The sequence below is a fragment of the Martes martes genome (genome assembly GCF_963455335.1).
Source record: "Martes martes genome assembly, chromosome: 1".
Taxonomy (NCBI): domain Eukaryota; kingdom Metazoa; phylum Chordata; class Mammalia; order Carnivora; family Mustelidae; genus Martes; species Martes martes.
The window spans coordinates 198,287,546-198,303,651 of NC_137888.1; the positions used below are offsets into that span (position 1 = coordinate 198,287,546).

Consider the following 16,106-nt stretch of genomic DNA (forward strand, 5'->3'; position numbering starts at 1 on the left):
TTACAAGGATGTCCACCTTGAGAGAGGGGTTTGGTGGACACAGCGGCATACTTTTGCCGAAGCTCACAGAATGCTACTCTTGAGCTCTACCTGTCATCATAGGTACATTTTACCTAAAAACAAAACCACATGCTTCAAACAAATACTAAACTCCAGCTGACGGTAAGCCTACTGAAATGTTTAGTGTTAAGTCTACCAATGGCAAGAGGCTTGTGAGTCTCAGCGCCGAATCCCAGGTCTGTAGACCAGCCGACGGAACCCCACCTAAAGGTTCACAGGGGCCTCCAACTTGATACAGCCCAAATGGAAACATTCTCCTCCTCTAGCGCCTAGTCCCATGTCCAACACACGTCCCAAACCTGTCTGTGTAGTCTCCAAAATCCACCAGGAATCGGTCAAGGCCATCCACTACCATCCCTCAGCCCCAGCCCTAGAAGCCAGCCCCGCCCCATGAGCCGATCTCCACACAGGGGACCCAGACTGGCAGCAGGGCTGGGGGGAGGGGGGTGTTGAGAGTTTTGTGGCCAAATAAACATAAACATAAAATTGGCCATTTGACCATTTTAAATGGTGTACAGTTCAGTGGCATTCATTGCATTCATGATGTTGTACAACCATCACCATTATCAATTTTCAAAGAAGTGGAGTTTGGGGTGTTTTTTTAAAGACTTATTTATTTATTTGAGAGAGACAGCATGAGAGAGACAGCAGGGGGAGGAGCAGAAGGAGAGAAGCAGGCTCCCCGCTGAGCAGGGAGCCCAACGTAGGGCTTGATCCCAGGACCCTGAGGTCACAACCTGAGCCAAAACCCAGAGTCAGACACCCAACTGACTGAGCCACCCAGGTGCCCCTCAAGGAGGTGTTTTTATTTTTTTTTTATTTTTTATTTTTTTTAAAGATTTATTTATTTATTTGACAGAGAGAGAGATCACAGTAGACAGAGGCAGGCAGAGAGAGAGAGAGAGGGAAGCAGGCTCCCCGCTGAGCAGAGAGCCCGACGTGGAACTCGATCCCAGGACCCCGAGATCATGACCTGAGCCGAAGGCAGCGGCTCAACCCACTGAGCCACCCAGGCACCCCAAAGAGGTGTTTTTAAATGCACATCTGACCTTCCCACTGCCACTTCCCGATGCCCTTGAAATCCCATCTACAGACCCCAGCAGGATCCGCGTGCCCTCTGATCCTGCTCACAGCCCCCCAGCCAGCCCAGCCCTGGCTTGCTCCAGGCCCTCACACAGACCATGCACTTCCCCTCAGGCCTCCCTGGGCCCCCTTTCCCCGGGCCAGCTTCAGTCTAATGTCCCCTCCTTGTAAAAGCCCCCCCACCCAAGAGTCTCGTTGCAGCATCCCAGCAAGCCCTGCCCCGTCCCTGGCCTCCCCCATGTCCTCCTCAGAGCTGACCCTCAGGTTTCAACTGTATGTTTGCTCCTGTGGTTATCAGAAGGGCCGCCTCTCCCTCCAGCCTCCAGGCTCCACCGGGCTGAGCAACACAGCTGCTTCTGTCCTGCCTGATTCTCCAGTGTCAAGGACAGTTCCCGGCTTCCCATAAGCCCTCCACAGCCTTTGCAGGGGAAGGAAAGGATGAGAAGAAGGGAGAGGGCCCCTTGCTGACGGTGGATCCAGACCGGCCTGCCCCAGGTTACCAGCAGCTGGTGACTTCACCGAGCTCTCCTGCCTCCCTGCCCCTTCCTGCCTCCCGGCTTTCTCCATCACCTCCCTCTCCTGCCTCTCACCTCTGCTCCTTCTCCCTGTTCCCACTTTATTTATTTCTCTTTTTCTCCACCATTTTTATTCAATTCTCTTCCCATTCTGTTTCTTTTGCCCCCACGTATAAAAGCAGGTGTTTCAGGAATAAAATCTCAGGTTTCTGCTCTGAGTTACTTTCACATTCATTCTCAGATAACTGTACCGACGGCCCCCTTTGTCTCTGGAAGTTGGAGTTGTGTGCCTGATGGCTCTAGCTATGAAACAGCTCCCGCAGAGCTGTCTCTTCCGCATGCCCCCAGCGGTGCTGGCATCTGTCCTGCAGTGATCCAGGCAGGCAAGTCGAGTGTCCTGTGTCCTGGGAGCAGGGACTGGCAGCAGGGCTGGCCGTCCAGGACAGACTGAAGCTTGGCAGGCATTTCCCTATTGACCTGGAGACTTGTTTCTTCGAGGTAAACTGCCCAAGGACCAGACGTACTGTGGGAGAAAGGCTTCCTAAAGGGCCTGCCACCTGGAGACCCATTTCCTTTGGGTGTGGAGGTGGAGAAGGGAAGGCTGGCACGTGTGCAGACACCACCACCCCCTGGGCCCAGGAGGGAGGGGGACACCTTTGCCTCTCCTCAGCCCACTGCTGATCTACATCCTCCTAACACCTGCTCCCCGTCCCCTACTGGCCCACGAGGCAGTGTGGCCAGGAAGGAGCAGAGGGAAGGGGGCAAGGCTGGTGGCTGCAGCGGAGGGATCCGTGCGGCACTCCCGGCACCTCCCCCGGGCCATCTGGTGCCCCGGCCCTTGCCGGAAAGGAGTGGGCTGCAGGCAACAGCGGAAAGGCTTATGGCCATTGCTTCATCTCCCTCCCTCTCCACACCGCCCACCATGGGTAAGCGCTTCACCCCAAGGCTTGCCCATGGAGTGGGGATGAAGGGGGTTGCACAATGGATTATATATCCTTGGCTTGGTCTTGGCAAAGTCCAGACCTTAGAACAGGCGAAGAAAGACAACGATCATTTTTCTCTAGTTTTTTTAGAGGGGCTTCTGAGTGATTCTGACTAGAGCAAGGGAGGTGGGAGGCAGATGAGCTCAGATGGGTTGCCTAACGTGGAACCCTGCTACTCCCCACTGGGGCAGCGGGTGGGCCTGCCAGGTGCAGGCTGCTGGCTGGAGGTGCTGCTCTGGGACAATTCTGCCAAACAGATCTGGAAGCACAGACAGGCCACCAGCCCTGAGTCTGCCCGACCCTTGCTCCTGTGACGCTGTTCCTAGGGGAAGGCCAGACTCCTATCCGGAGGAATTCCAGGCCAGGATGTGCTGCTGGGCTGCTCTGAGAGGGGCAGGGAGGCCCCTGAGAGGACTGGGAGATCTGGGCTGCTTCAGGCCACTGCTCATCTTCCCCAGCAGCTCACTCCCACCCCACTGCCCCCACAAACCTCACCCTCAGACTGCACCCAGCAGGATCACCACTGTGCCTTATCTCCTCTCTCCAGCTATCAGGAGAGAGCCGGACTTGTGCAGCAAGGGCCTCCCTCCTGGAGGAGAAAGGGGTGGCAGCTCTGAACGTCAAGTCACTGAAGAGTGGAGACCTGGGCTAACAGGCCTGAGCAGGCATGAGCTATCAGCAAAGCCACCAGACCTTGCTTCTGGCTTCCCTAGCCCCCTGCTTCTCTTTTAGAGAAACCGGACATTTGGGAAGTTAAGGTACTTTGCTAAGGATCCACGTCCAGGAGAGAAGGGAATAATCTTCCTGCCTTTTCCCCACCACTGGGCACGGAATGGGCTCACAAGCTAATGCCTATGGCCTCCTGGTCAGTGTGTCCTCACGGGGAGGGCCCCTTAAGGGTGATGACAGGTGTTCAGCCCCCACAAGGAAACCCCCAGTCTTTTGTCATGATTTCGAACTGGTTAAATTATTCATCTTCCCTGAGTTCCAGGACACCAGAACTCCAAAAAGAAATGGCCTTACCATGGAGAGTGGCTGAGATGGCCCTGCCTGCTCTGAACTACCCGAAACCTGAGCAAAAGCAGACCGTGGATGGGGAAGACAGTGCGAAAGCCCCTGAGGGAACGCCAGAGAGCCCACTACTAATTCTGGGTCCCCAGCTCTATTGCTCCAAACGACCCTGAAGCAGCCAAGGCTTCCCAAGACTTCATATCCCAGGCTATAAACAGAGAGTGCTCTGAGCTCCTTCCCTGACTTGCATGAGTCTCCACGTGCTCCAGGCCTCGGAAGCCCAGCGAAGGACATAGGCGGGCATCCACCTCTGAAGGGATCGAGGCCGGAGGAGCTGGCCATCCAGGGCCTGGGCGGAAGAACGGCAGGCACCACGTCTGTGTGAGCCTAGTACCTTCCCGGTGGCCTGGGAACGGACAGAAGCCCGGGCCTGCTGGCCAGGAGAGGAGGGGTTCCACATCTCAGCCGCAGCTCTGGCCGAATGGGGTGGATGGTTCTGTGAGTCTCCTCTCCACACTTCATCTGCTGTTTCTGGAAGACCCAGTGAAAGGCCCAAGACTCCCGACAGATGCCATGAGGTAGAAAGACAAATTCACTGAGCTCCAGTGGCCATCGCTTTCCTCCTTTCTGCTCCCCCGCCCTCACCCAGCCCTTCAGCATGGTGGCCCTGTCACACTCCTCATCTGGGTCGCAAATTGAGGGACGAGCCAGGGATTCTCTCTCTACCTGGGAAGGAAGGTCCGTTTTCCATGATCCCATTTCCAAAGATCTGAGGGCAGCTTTGTTAGCAGTCCCAGAGAGGCCATGAAGCCCTCCAAGTCACGAGCGTGGCCCTTGTCCCTCTCTAGTACTCCTGCCAGCAGAAAGCTGAGGCTCGTGCCGACCTGCCCTGAGGAGGCTCTGGTGAGCTTCTGGGCAGCACGCGGGGCCGCACATGCCTCAGCCCTGCCTGAGCATCACTACACTAGTGGTTTCAGACACACACGCCCATCCCCAGACAAGGTCCCCAGCATGCTCCCCCCACCCCATGGCCAGTGTCCGCCGTGCGTATGTGCGGGACAAGCACCACGTCCCTTTGCACGTCTCCTCCTGTGACGTGAGTACTGGAGCTGGGCTTCCTGGAAAAGGTGGCTTAGCCTGAGCCCCTGCTACCAAGACACAGCGCCCTTCAGAACCAGCCCCTCGCCCTGCCCGGAGCCTCAAGCCAGGCAGGAGCCCAGCCCACACACACCAGCGGAATCCCAGAAACAGCCTTCTTGGCCCACATGATGTCAAGTTAGGGGTCAGAACAGGTATGTTCTGAACAGGATGGATCAACGGGTGTGTGAGCAAAACCTACAAACTGGTTTTCTCGTTACGTGACCAAGGAGGTGACTCTGCTGGAGACCAACCGCTCCGACTGAAGAGGTAGGCTCTGTCGGCTTCTCAGGAAAACAGGCCGAGGGTTCTTTCACCTTGGCAGGAACCCCACTGAAAGCCAGCTCTGGAGCAGAAAAGGTTCTGCTCGGAGACGCCTTCAGAAAAGGGCATCCACTAGCTTCTGAGAACCTGGAGAATGCGCTCGGTCAGCATTTCCCAAACTGATGCCGTGGAACAGCAGTCCTGAATGTTCTGCGAAAGCAAGTCTGGGAAAGGCTGCTGGCTACAGCTCTGTCTTGGAGTCGTGTGGTGCCATTCAGGAAGCCGAAGCCCCGAGAAGCCTCACGGCAAAGAACCAATGCATTTGTCTGGCTCGGCATTTGCTCAAGGTACCTGGCGGGGAGGCCTGCTCCTCACCAAACACCGTGAATCTGCCGTAAAGTCTGAGGCCCCTTCCTTCCTGGCCCTGAGCCTCGGCCTCCTCCCGGCACAATGAGGCAGATGGACTGAGTGTCGCCAAGGTCCTCCCACTCGGCTGTTTTTCTCAGCATATCCAGGGCTGGCTCCCTTCCCACCTCACCCAAGGTCCTGGGCTTAGGGGAGCCTGTTGCGTGGCAAGGGCTGGGCTGCCCACCAGGAAACCGGTGCACCACGTGTGGCTCTCCCTTGATCTCCACCCACCTTATCCAGAGGGCTTGAGGCCCTAGGGATTGAGTGAGCCTCTCAGGGAGGCTGGAACCCAGAGGGGCGCGGCCACACTGGAGCAGGGCTGGGCGGGGGCGGGGGCGGTGGCACACAGCAGCATCTCTCCCTGCCTGCCAAACCTCACTGCTCCCAGCCAGTTGTTTCCGGCTTCTCGCCGGCAGAAACACACAGGTGAGCTTCTCTGATCTGGATCACGCTGTTCTAAGTACCGAAGGGCCAACACTTACCTAACGATCAGCGCAGGGACGGGCCTGTTTCTAATCACAGATGCAATAATCACGAGTGTGCCCGCCTCCTCAAGGAAGCCCCCACACTCCAGGAGCGACTCCAAACCTACTGAGTCATCTCCCCACAACGGCAGCTCCTTCCTCAGAATCTCACTTACCTCTCGCAAACCACACATCCCACACCCACGGCACCTCATGTCACAAATAGACCCCGACCTGCGAACAATTATTCTCACTCATCCCCCCACCCACGAGGTCCAAACGGCTTCTACTGCTGATTGTCCCAGAGGCAGCCAAGCCTGTGACTGCAGCAGCTGGGCTCCACCCTGCCCTAGGGCAGAGCCCTGGGGGAGGAACTAGAGACTTTTTTTGGTTACTCCAGAGGAGAGCGGGGAAGCCGGCAAAGCTGCTGAGTTCATTTCAGAGGCCTGGCCCTGGCTTTACCAGCTCACCAGCCTCTGGGTCATCAAAAAGAGCCTCCAGGGGCTCGGCTGAGCATCCCACGGCAACCCAAAGCAGCCTCAACAAAGCCAGGATGGGGCTAAGGACCCAGGGTCCTCTGGGGCAAAAAGGAGGCCAATCTCATGGAAATGGCCCTGCAATGGCCTCTTAGTAAGAGCAGGACACTGTCACCCATTGTGAATGCTTGATTCCTAGCCTGGGTCTCTACCCCAGGGTTGTTTCTCAGGATGGCTAGCTGCTCTGCCAGCTCAGGCCCCAGCTAACTGGAATGGAAGCCCAGAGGAGAACCTTTGCAGAGCCCAACCGGCAGGCCATTTCCCGCCTCCCCTAAAACCTTGTTTCCCTCACCAGCATCCCCTTCCAGACTACCGTCAGGGAGAAAGGCTGGCCTGGAGCCATGAAAATGTGCCTCCTCTCCAGCGTGCAATTGCCTGTGGCCCTCTCCAAATGAGTATCCATTGAGAAAAGTTACCCAGAAGTCTGTCTTTGGCCCTCTCTAAGGCCATTTTTCTGGGTCAAGCTTGCACTGGGTAAGAAAGCATCTTCTCTGCTCGGACCTTGCCCAAGGTTTCAGGAGGTGCAGGAATCCCTCCGGAGATCTGCAGCCAGGCCTGTTCTCTGCTACCACATCTTGGAGCCAGGAAGTCACAAATTCCGGTGGCCAAGGGAAATGACCAGGAAAAGAGAGTTGGGTAAAGAGGGGAAGAAAGGGGTACCTGGATGGCTCAGTCACTTAAGTGTCTGACTTGATCTCAACTCAGGTCTTGATCTTGGGGTTGTGATTATTTTTAAGATTTTATTTATTTTTTATTTGACAGAGAGAGAGACAGCGAGAGAGGAAACACAAGCAGGGGAAGTGAGAGAGGGAGAAGCAGGCTTCCCGCCGAGCAGGGAGCCCAATGCAGGACTTGATCCCAGAACCCTGGGATCATGACCTGAGCTGAAGGCAGATGCTTAATGATGCAGCCACCAGGCGCCCCTTGGGCGTGTGATTTTAAGCCCCATTGTGTTCTGTGCTGGGCATGGAGCCTACTTTAAATAAATAAATAAATAAATAAATAAATAAATAAAAGAGGGGAAGGGAACCGAGGGAGACATGGGAAGATAGGTGGGGGGACCCGGCGCAGAAGGTGGTTACCTGGGTGAGGTGAGGGTTGGGGTTGAACCCACACTGGTTGCAGACCTTGCTGTGACACTGGGTGCAGGTGTTGAAGTTTGGCTGGCTGGGGGTCGACGTGAGGTCCGAGGTCTTACATATGGGACACAGCGTGCTGCTGGGAAGGGGGGCGATCTGGGGGACGGAGTAGGGTGATGTGGGGGTGCTGCCTCTGTCCGGTGACACAGAGGGGGACCGCCCTGATCTCTGCGTCCTGCTGTCTACCTGCAGCGTCCTGCGGGGACCATCAGCCTCCTGGCCTGCTGGGCCCTGTGCCCTTGTCTCCCGGGGGCTCTCGCGGCCGGGAGCAGTAGCAGAAGCCTGCTTCGGGGTTGGGGAAGCTGCTCTCTGGCTACCCGGGGGCTCCTTGGGGTCCAGTCTCCTGGAAACGCTGAAATGACATTGAAAATGACTGTGTTAGAGACACATCTCGGAGAAGCAGCGTGCAGAGGGCTCTATCAAGTTAGGCGGCTCTGCCAAGCCCCACTCCACCCTCCCCTTCCTGCCCAGTGGCATCATGACAGTCACCGTTTGCTGCACGCCGGTTGTGCCCCATGCTGAGCCCTAACAAGTGGCTCCCACTTGAACCCTCAGCACCAGGCCATGTGGTAGGACCATGAGCTCCCCTCTTCCATCCTGATAAAGGGCAGATTCTGACTCAGTAAATCTAGGATGAGAGGAGCATTTTTAACAATCTCTAGGGTGATACCTAGACTGTGGTCTGCGGACCCCATGTTGGGTACCAAGGCTCTAAACCTGTACATTAGACACATCTGGGGTGATTTTTAAATTCCTGACTCTCAGACTATATGCCCCAGACAAATGACCTCAGAACCTGTCGGGGGCAGGACCGTGGTTCAGAGCTATTGCCCTGGCAGGTCTGTTCGGGCTTGTCCTCGCCAAAGGCTGACCCCAGACAGCTGGAGATGGGTGGGGGAGGCATCCCAGGGCCTGGTTAATGCCCTCTCCACAGGGACAAAGGAACCTTCTTTCTGGTGGTTCCCCACCAGGCCCGATGCTAGAGCAAGTCCATGGAGATGGGGGAGGTGTCACTTTTCTGTTCATGCAAGGCTTGGGGGGGGGGTAGAGTCCTAGGATCCAGCCCTTGAGGAGCTACCGCGGGAGGCCCCATGTGCCCGACCCCCGATCTCCATCCCCACCTGGCGCAGCTGCAGGGAAGCCAGCAGGGCTGAGCAGCTCAGTGAGGTAGAAAGTCAAACCTCTAGGCTGAACTCAGTCTCCTTATTTTCCTTTTCCCAATTTTCCTTTTCTAATTTGAAAGAAGCTGAGCACAAAAATCCCAAGGCAATGCTTTGGATTCCCTCCCCGAAATTCTATCCTTGCTTCAGTCTGTGTTTACGGGGAGGATTCTGGTGCCCAGCAGGCAGGCTGGACCAGCCAAGAGCCATTGTGGAAGCCAGGCCACTGCAGCCTGCAAGGGGCCTGCCCCAGTGTCCCCTGACCTCCTAGGGCCTGACTGACAGGAGGGGACTCAATGTCTGCTGCCCCTGAATGAAAGCCATCTGCTTGCCAACCAGTAGAACCTCCTAGAACAAGCCATTTCAGAGGGGGGACCCGCTCCAAGAGAGTCTGCAGTTCTTCCTCCTTTCTGAGGAACAGTGTGTGTGTGTGTGTGTGTGTGTGTGTGTGTGTGTGTGGCGGAGTGGTGGTGGGGGAGAGGAGAGCCACACCCTTGGTCTAATAAAGACTTCCAGAAAAAAGAAACACTCTTATGTGTCTGTCATACAGTTCTTTCATCAACTACGAACGGCATCCACCCATCTATCCAGTCTCATGGACCCTCGACTTCCTTCTTCAGTAGAATCACCAGAGCCTGAGTCTAACCCCTCTGGGCCATCTTGCCACCAGCTGTAAGGCCCAGGATGTGGTGGCCGCAGCATCTCTGGGCCACACTTGGAACTTGCGCTCTAGGGCCTTCCCATAGACTAATTTCTTGGTAAAGAAAGATTGCCACTTGGTTAAATTCATAGTTCTATTTTTTATTTGAATGATTCTGGGTTGGAATTTACTTACTTACTTACTTATTTACTTATTGATTTATTTTTAAAGATTTCATTTATTTGAGAAAGAAAGAAAGAAAGCAAAAGCAGGGGGAGAGAAAGAGAGAGAAGCAGACTCCCTGATGAGCGTGGAGCCTGACGCAAGACTCCATCCCAGGACCCCCAAGACCATAACCCGAGCTGAAGTCAGATGCTTAGCTGACTGAGCCACCCAGGCGCCACCTGATGGCATTTTAATTCAACATTGCATCACAATGTAGTCTTTCTGGGGACAAAATTTCTGTGACAGAGAGCCAGATTCAAGTTAACTTTCAACTTAGCTGTAGTGACAATGGAGAAGCAAACAATGCCTTCTGACCCCCAAAAAAGTCTGTCCTGTGGGGGATCCCTGCAAACCCTTCACTTCCCCTCCTGGATGATTCCTCACCCCTTCTCCTTGAGCTTCGAGCTTCCAACATGCCTCTCCCTCTCTTCACTGACAGCCTACCTGCTGTCTCACTAAGAAAGTGGGAGCCCCTGGAGGGGAAGCTGCCCGTCCCCAGTCTCTTGACATCTATCACGCAGTATTTTCCCCCACTTCTCACCTTCACAAATCCTCCCTCTTCCTTCATCATCTGTCTCCCCTCTCTTATGGGATGACTTCAACTGCCATACAAACATGCTTCTCCCATCCACAAAAATAAATAAGTAAATAACTCTGACCCACTTCCGCCTTTAGCTATGGCCCCATCTCTCTGTTCCTCCCCTCCCTTCCTCTCAACCAAGCCCCACCTGGCTTCTGCACACCCTTCCACGGAAACTGTTCAGGTCACTGTCACCGGTGGCCTCCGCATTATCAATCCCACAGTTACTTCTCAGTTCCTGATCACACTTCAACAATGGCATGTGATACAGCTGCTGAAGGCTCCCTCCTTCCTGAGATAAGTTCTCCACTTGCCTTCTGGAATACCTCCTCCTCCCTCCTGGCCACACCAGTTTAAACTCTCTCCCAATCCCAGAATCCCATCCTCACATTGGAAGGACCCAGTCTTCTCTGGGTACACACGATCCTGGATCTCAGGGTCCACCCAGACTCAAGGTTTAAAATTCCACTACCCAGTGACAATGACCAAATGTGTGTCTCTGGCCCAGACTTCTTCCCTGAACCCCTCTCTGCTCTAACTGCCCGCTCTGCATCTTGACTGAGACATCATATGTCTGGGCATCTCAAACCTGCTGTGTCCAAGCTGAGCTCTCATCTTGCCCTACACGTGTGCCTGCCAGCTTGCCCTGGGAGCCAACCCTGACCCCTTCTTCTCCCGTCTATGTCAAACATCAGTAAATCTTGTTGGCTTCAGAGTCTGGATTATCAGAGGCTACTCCCCCTACTCCCCCCCTCCACCTCATTCAGGCCACAATCCTCTCTTTTCAGTTCTGCCCAAGCTTGGGTGCTTCCACTTACCCCTCTGTGGTCTTCTCTACACCGCAGCCAGGATAATTCCTTACATACCTATGTCAGCCACTTCCCCCCTCTGTCTAAACCCTCCAACACTTCCTTTTCTCCCAGAAGAAAAGCCAAAGGCTTTACAATGGCCTCGGAAACCCCATGGGATATGACCCCTTTGGCTCTGGCCTCATCTCCTACTATTCTCTCCCTCCCTCCCTCTATTTCCTTTAGGCTGGGCCCACTCCTGCCTCTGGGCATTTGCTTCTGCTGACTCCTGCACTCTCCCAAGTCTTTGCTCTGGTGGTGTCCTTTCAGGGACACTTTCCCTGACTGCTCTATTTAAAATGCATCTCCAGGGGCGCCTGGGTGGCTCAGTGGGTTAAGCCTCTGCCTTCGGCTCAGATCATGATCCCAGGGTCCTGGGATCAAGGCCCCAAGTCGGGCTCTCTGCTCAGCGGGGAGCCTGCTTCCCCCTCTCTCTCTGCTTGCCTCTCTGCCTGCTTGTGATCTCTCTCTCTCTCTGTCAAATAAATAAATAAAATCTTTAAAAACAAATAAATAAAATGCATCTCCAGGGGATGCCTGGGTGGCTCAGTCAGTTAAGCAAATGACTCTTGATTTCGGCTCAGGTCATGATCTCAGGGTGGTGGGATCAAGTCCCATGTCGGGCTCCACACTCAGTGGGGAGTCTGCTTGAGATTCTCTCCCTCTCTTGCCTGTGTCCTCCGCTCATGCATGCACTCTCTCTCTTTAAAATAAAAAAATAAATCTTTAAAAAATAAAGCAAAGCAAAATAAAATAAAATAAAATAAAATGCAGCTCTGGGAGACTTGCCTGGCTCAGTCACAAGAGCATGTGACTCTCGATCTCGGGGTCATGAGTTTGAGCCCCACAATGGGTGTAGAGATTAATTTTTAAAAAATTTTTTTAAAAAATTCAATGTAGCTCTGTCCCTCCTGCATACCTTCTGACTCATCATATAGGTACTGCTTTTGTGTCCCCTCTGTGATCCCCGCCTTAGACTGCCAATTCGGTATGGGCAGGGCCTCTGTGCGTGATCCCCACAGCTGCATCCCAGAGCCCACCCAGCACAGCACCTGGCATGCGCTGAACACAAAACGGCTGTTTCCTGAATGGATGTGCTGTGGGCATGTCATGACTCCACACAGCGAAACATGGCCTGAAATCGTGTTCGAGCTGAGGAAACGAGGCAAGCCATGTGACTAGCGTGGTGCTTGGCCTTTCCCTGGTCCGACTTCATGCTCCAGAGAACTGCAGAAATGACAGCAGAGTCCTCCCTGGTCACTGGGCGCACCCCCAGCCCCCCGCCACCCCGGAATGCTCTGCTGACCACAACAGGGTGACGCCAACCAAGCCCTTACCACGAGCCCCACCATGGACCAGGCGCCCATCGCATATTAACTTCCTCACGCCTCACAGCGAAGCCACGGGCTAGGACCCATTTTGCCCATCAGGCAGATAAGGAAACTGCTACCCGGAGAAGTTATATAACTTGCAAAGCCATTACGATTTATATCAAGGCCAGCGGTCCCTGTCCTTAGCCACTGTCCCACACTGCCACTCCAGGGAGCCCGCTGGAGAGGGGCAGGTGGCCCTGCAGTCTGGGCTCTTTGGATTCTCTTCTCTCCTTTTCTGAGGAGCTGTTGAAGTGGAAGAGCCCCAGAAGAAGGTCTCTGACAGCTTGCTCCCCATGGCAGCCCGGGCCCACACCACGCCTGGTCCGGAGCGGGCACTCAATAAGCATGGGCAGAATAAACGGAAAGATGTGCAAGCAGCCAGCTCAGAGTGGGACCGAGGGAGGACAATGACATGATTCGGTTGTGACCACGTCACATGGCATCTGCCCAGCAACGCCGAGAAATGCACATTCGAGAAAACCACATTCGTTCACTCATTCGGGAATGCAGTCACTGACAAACACTTGCCGGCCCCTGGCGTGCTTCCAGGCCCTGTGAAGTCTCCTAACGGTGGAAGGTGGGTCCACAGGTGTTCATTGTACTATTATCCTTTACATCTCATACATATTTTATGAGTATTTTTATATTCTTTAGAAATACCTATTCAATATTTAATTGAAATAAATTTTTTAAAAAGTGAATCAGACAGGGATCTAGTCCTCTGGGAGCCTGCAGTCTAGAGGGGAGACAGATGTGCAAACAAATCACTGCACGACAGGCCACCACGCGGCCCAGGGGAGGGGCGGAAGTCTACTGAGTCTCTTCCTTGAGGTGAAAGGATGAGATAAGCAGAGGGGGGAAAGGCTCTGAGGCTTGACAGAGCCAGCCTGCTCGGGTTTGGGCTGTGCAGGGCAGGCCCAGCTGGTTTAAGTCCCCGCCTTCTCCAGCACCTAGGACAGCTCCCAGTAGTCACGTGTTTTCAACAGCTTGAACTACAGGCAAGCTTAGAGCTAAAAAGGGAAAGGGCCAGGGGAGCAGAGCCTCTAACGTTTTCAAACAAGAGTGCTTTGGCTCTGTGTCAAGGAGACAGTGGAGGCAGGGAAACAGTGAGAAAAAAGCAATAGCCCAAGAGACAGTCCTTGGGGTGAGAGGGACTCAGGCTCAGTGGGAGTATTCTGGGGATATCAAAAGGAGTGCTCCTTTTGATTGAGATGGGGGACCCAGGGAGAGGAGCCAATTGGTGGCTGGAGAATGGGGCATGAAAAGGCAAAATCACAAGGTTGGGTTTGGTTTTGTTGAGGTGGGGGGTGGGTGCAAGAGACATCAAGAAATGGGTCAGAGTTTGGATTCCATTCAGATAAGTCCAGATATTTTTATTGGGGGAGAGTTAAGGCAAGCCTCAAGGACAGAGATCACACAGAGAGGAGTGGTCTAGGAAAGATTCCTGGGGAGCACCAACATTTATGGGAGCAGAAGCAATGCCAGAAACAGCGAAGTCAGAGGAAGAACAAAAAGACACAACACCCCCTTCTGGGTTGGAGAAGTTCCCAGAGGAGAAATGTTCAACCACGTGCTGTGAGGAACCTCTATACCTGAAGGGTGTAATGGAAGAAAAGTCTACACCCATGAGGGTCACACCTTGTAACTGCCCAGTCCTTGCCCACCCAGACCAACTTGAGAGGGACTAGCTCCCCACCCTGCAGAACCCAAGGATCTGCCCATGGCAGGAGATCCACGAGATCCATCTATGACACATTCCTGGACACAAGTCCCATGGGGGCCAAGGTGGCTGGGGCAGCCCCAGGCCTCCTCATGTGGTCCTCCTTAACAGAGCTCTCCGCTGGGCAGAGAAGGAGAGAGGAAGGAAAGGGGGAGGGAGGTGTCCATAGGTAGGACCCAGCCCAGCCCCACAGAAGACCTGGTTTCATAGATCTGGATTATCAGCAGTGAGGCCCCATGAGGCCAGTGGTCCTCCCAAAGGCCGCTGGGGGGCACGATTCCTCAGCAAGGGCTGGGATAAGGACAGGTGAGCAAGAAGGGAAGAGGGACACTGCCAAAAAGCAGAAGAGACACAGGAGGACAAGTAGGTGAGAAGGAGGGAGAGTAGGGATGTGAAGGAGTGGCTGGAAGCCAAGCAGGGAAGACTAAAAATGGCTTATCTAAGGATAGATATTTTTAAAAGATAGCCAAGAAAGGTAGAGGATGTAAAAATAGCTGAATTCCTACCAGCTTTCCTCCCTTTCAGCATTAAAGGCTACTGACTGATCAGAAATAAGTCTTGAAGCTGTTTGGCAGGGCTGGAAGGACCCCCCAGGCCACAGGTGTGCCAAAGGGGAGGGGCACAGAGCTGATTCATGCAGTCCCCCCTGCCCCGGACTCCTGTTCTGGGACCATGACCACCACTGGGAGAAATGATCCAGACAGCACTGGTCAGAATTGGGCTCGCCTCTGTCAGAAATCCCAGGAAAGGCACGAAGCCAACAAGCTCCACTGACCAAAGAGGCTCCACGAGGACAGGGTCTCCTGGGAGAGCTGTGGCTGCCCAGGGCCACAGTGCGGAGGCATCTGGAGCCACTTTGGTAGCTGCACTCCGAGAGGGCTGCTCGGGCTGCCGAGCCTGGAGGAAGGAGAAGCAGGAAGGCAGGGAGGCAGGACAGGCTCCAGAGGGAACCCCTCTGGTTTCCACACGGCAGCATTCTAGAGCATGGCCCCCCCCTCCAGCTGAATATTTAAAAAAGAAATATTTCACACCAATCAAGGACTGTCTGTTCACCAGGAGGGCACTGAACTTGAAGAAGCTGTTTTTCTAAGTCAGAGCAGCCGGAAGAGTCCCACAGCTTCAAACAAGGTTTTGATAAACTCATGGCTGACCTTTCTCTAATAGGCAATTATGACCCGGCAGATGCTGTGGGAGGACCCTCTACTTTCAGACCCATGCCAGGAAGGACTACCGAGCTACCCAGTAGTCCCTGTGGACTCAGGCAGAGAAGAGGGGTCACAGAATCTTCGTTGTTTTTTGTTTTTAAGGAGTCTCCATGACCAACATGGGCTCACACTCACAACCCTGATATTGAGTCATGTACTCTACAGACCGAGACAGCCTGGTATCTCAGGGTTGCAGAATCTTGGGAATCAGGGTGCAGGTCCTGGGCCCTGGAGCAACTCTCTCACAGATGGATGGGAGAACTCAGAAAGTTTGAATTTAGAAGAAAATTCCAGTGTCTACACAAGAGAACATTTCTTGACCTTCCCAGCTTTGAGACCAGTGGCCTTCTGCCTCTCTGATCAGGGGTCCCTATCAATAAAACATGTTTGCCTGGCCCCAACTCAGGAATATTTATTCACCAACTATGTGCACATAGATTACTGATAAAACACACCTCCCCCAAATGGAAAAGTTTGAAAGGATGAAACTGGAAATGTATGTAAATGCAGTTTTCATTCCATCCTCAGTTGGCTGTCTCATCTCCCTCCCCTCCTCGGCACGTGTGCCCCAGTTTCCCCTGCCGAGGAAATGATCCATCTCCCCATCTTTAAAGGATGCTGTTGGTGGCCCAGACCCCAGATTCTTTTTTTTTTTAAGATTTTATTTATTTATTTGACAGATAGAGATCACAAGTAGTCAGAGAGGCAGGCAGAGAGAGAGGAGGAAGCAGGCTCCCTGCTGAGCAGAGAGCCCG

At 54.0% G+C, this 16,106-nt stretch overlaps 1 protein-coding gene across 1 annotated transcript in view; it reads right to left on the reverse strand.

Annotated features, from left to right (window-relative positions):
- Positions 1-16,106, reverse strand: part of BSN (bassoon presynaptic cytomatrix protein) — a gene marked incomplete at its 3' end in the record, with an annotated part of 88,127 nt that overhangs the window by 29,304 nt on the left and 42,717 nt on the right. The window contains exon 2 of the mRNA XM_080810713.1: positions 7,544-7,952. Coding sequence (XP_080666839.1) covers positions 7,544-7,952 — 409 coding nt within the window. The remainder of the gene's footprint in view (positions 1-7,543; positions 7,953-16,106) is intronic.